General features: G+C 51.5%; 1 protein-coding gene across 1 annotated transcript in view; it reads right to left on the minus strand.

Moving 5' to 3' along the window:
• Nucleotides 1-211: 211 nt before the first annotated feature.
• The window catches only part of DPH2 (DPH2 homolog), an 18013-nt gene continuing 14932 nt past the window's right edge, over nt 212-3292 (minus strand). The window contains exon 7 of the mRNA XM_018571994.1: nt 212-485. Coding sequence (XP_018427496.1) covers nt 212-485 — 274 coding nt within the window. The remainder of the gene's footprint in view (nt 486-3292) is intronic.

Raw genomic sequence — 3292 nt, forward strand, 5'->3', positions numbered from 1 at the left:
TTATTTCTTAGATTTTTTGCCCTCCAGGGACCCGAGGTATGGGCAGTCTGGCAAGCGCAGCCTGACCGGGGGCCAACGTGCTCTACAAAACTGAATTGTATGGACTGTTGGTGATTCTGTATCACTGATCACCGTTGTCCTAAACGCCTCTCTGAGCTTTCTTACGTTTATATAACGGCTCTGTGTCCTCATTGGGGGAGATTCGCCTTCTCTACTTGTGCTTATCAACAATGTCACCGAGACATATATTGATTTCTGTGACGCGGTATATTCTACGCTGATACAAAGTTAATTCGTGAAATCTTTCCATCGCGGCCGATCGGCGCAGAACGCGCGTCCCCATTACTATGAACGCAGAGACCTGCAGAGTATTGACAATCCTTCTTATCACCTCCAACTGCACGATGCTGAAAGGCGGCCGGGCCGGGGGAAGGCGGGGGGCGTCTCGGAGGTCGGAGGGGGATGAAAGCTTCGGAGGTGCGATTCTACGGAATAAATACGTCGCCACATAAAAGAGAGCGACGGATAGAGAGAGCACAATGGAATGGAAATTAGATTCACAGAAGCCGGGTATCCAGATACAGTATTTCTATGCCGACTATTGAGAAGTCGCAGCTCATAAACACCCCCCAATCACACCAATGACAATCACTGCGGCCTGGATATACAATGTGTAAAGTAAGGGGGGGGGGGCGGGGGGGAGCAAGAAAAACCAGACACCCCATATGAAGCTATAGCACCATACATTAGGATTGCGGGGGTGGACATACAATGTGTACAGTAAGGGGGGTGGGGGAGGGGCAAGAAAAACCAGACACCCCATATGAAGCTATAGCACCATACATTAGGATTGCGGGGGTGGACATACAATGTGTACAGTAAGGGGGGTGGGGGAGGGGCAAGAAAAACCAGACACCCCATATGAAGCTATAGCACCATACATTAGGATTGCGGGGGTGGACATACAATGTGTACAGTAAGGGGGGTGGGGGAGGGGCAAGAAAAACCAGACACCCCATATGAAGCTATAGCACCATACATTAGGATTGCGGGGGTGGACATACAATGTGTACAGTAAGGGGGGTGGGGGAGGGGCAAGAAAAACCAGACACCCCATATGAAGCTATAGCACCATACATTAGGATTGTGGGGGTGGACATACAATGTGTACTGTGGACTACAGAACCTCTCTCCCTTCGTGTTATTGCGATACAGAGAGGGCAAGGTGTTCTGTAGATCTGACACACTTCCTGCTCTACGGTACTGTATCCATATAGATACAGTACAGTGAGTGAGCGTTGTCACCCTCCGACAGGAAGTGTGTTACTGGCTGGATCACCTGGCGAAAAAGTAAAGCCTGAAGAAAGAAACGAATGCAGCTGCACATGTAAGGCAGGCTGCAACATGACATTTTGTTATTAGATACCCCTTTATTGTGTGTTCATACACGCCGCGTGTCTGTCTGCGCTCTCATCAGGTCATGTGACCTTCCTGCGGTGCGCGGCCTCATCTGAACGCTTCCCTGGTCTGAACCCCCATTCAATTCAATGTAGAGATGTCAGCTCAGCAGAACCCTTCATGGGGCCGCATGAAGATCAGGGGACACATGTGTGTGGGAGTAGACCCACAAATACCTGTTGATCCTGCCAATGAAGTGCACCTAATGCAGCTTCCTGTGATGGGGTGACAACGATGCTGAACTGCTTTTGAAATCAGAGCAGCGTTTTCACTCTCATGTAGTCTTTCCAATGCAGTGTCGTGTGATGGGGTGACAACAATGCTGCACCGCTACTGAATTCAGAGCAGCGTTGTCACCCTCATGTACTCTGTGCATGCTTGCAGCTCAATCGCCCAAGGACCGGAACTCCCAAACGTATTTGTGGGTGCTCGCAATGAGCCTGATGAAGGGGACCCTGTGTGGCCCCGTAAGCGCTTGATGACACTCTGAGTGATGACTGACATCAATAAATGGATTTGCACTGACGTCTCGGTCTCTGTCGTGCTGGTGACTTTTCTACACAATGCTTGCAGCTCAATGGAAGGAGATGTTGTTGGGGGCGTGGCTATCAGCATTGCCCTATTGATTCATAAGCCTGTAGCTTGTCAATCAGCAGATGGCCACACCTAGTCCCACCCCATGCTTCTGGATTGATAGCGCTGCCCCGGTTGCTGAAACCCTCCCAATGTGAGCTGCAGTGTCTGGGAGGGGGAGCGTGTGAGACACAAATGAAGGAGAATTTGGGGAGGTGAAGTCTAATAACTGGCTCTGGGACTTGTTTAGCCTGGAGATCCCGCCAGTAGCAGCACTTCCTGTTGCAGGCTGACAATGCTATGCTAGTGCATTCAAAGCCTGCCATGCACGCGCCTTCGTTTGGCTGTTGTGCTGCCTGAATTGCAGGCTTGTTCCGGGTCAGTGACTCAAAGTATCGAAGCCGCCGGACTGGCATGACAGCCATATAAACAGCCTCCTCATATCACCAGAGGGTTCATTTAAAATGATTACAGACTCTCTTCTTCAAGCCATGCGTCTTCCCGTAAACATCCACACGTCTGCCGTCTCTAATGACGGCCCCCCCCGGGGCAGATGCGTCCCTCCGACGTAATGTTTCAGCGAAGACGGGAAATCGCTAAGCTTTATTGGCAGCCTAATGGCGAAACGCGTTCATGTCAGAAACCTAGGGGGGGGGGAGAAGGAATAAAGTGTAAACGAGGAACGTGACTGGAAGATGGCAGCTCTCTGCTCCTACGGGGTCCCTCAAGCTACACGCGGCCCCTCCGATTATTTGACAGTCATTAGCGCATTCTACCTGCGGGAGCAAACTGCAGCGGAGCAATCAATATCAAGCTGAGAAGTCGCACTAAGTGCTCGGAGAGGACGCGCCTGTCATCCTGCGCCGTGACGGGAGACTCATTGACAAGCATCACACACGGGTGATGAGACGTCCCCCCCCGGCGTATATGTTGGGGCTGGAGCCGGGGGTTGGACTCCATGGTTGGTGATGACGTCCGGGAATTAGGAGGCAACGCCATCGATAAACTCTATAATCATTATTATCGATAAGAGATGAGCAACTTCCTGTGACGCCCAGGAGGTGACACAATGTAACCAAAGCAGAGATTGTCCATGTCTGTAGGATACAAAGATGGAGCCGTCCAATGGGCTGTTGCCTCAGGCGACGTCTCCTTTTGTCATGTGGGGGGGCGGCAAGCAGAGTGGCATGGCGGCTCTGCTGTACAATGTTTGCAAAGTGACTGCCTCCCCCCTGTCTGGTCCGAGTGATCTACCTGAGAC

Source organism: Nanorana parkeri, unplaced genomic scaffold (assembly GCF_000935625.1).
Source record: "Nanorana parkeri isolate BGI_ZX_2015 unplaced genomic scaffold, ASM93562v1 scaffold1894, whole genome shotgun sequence".
Classification (NCBI taxonomy): domain Eukaryota; kingdom Metazoa; phylum Chordata; class Amphibia; order Anura; family Dicroglossidae; genus Nanorana; species Nanorana parkeri.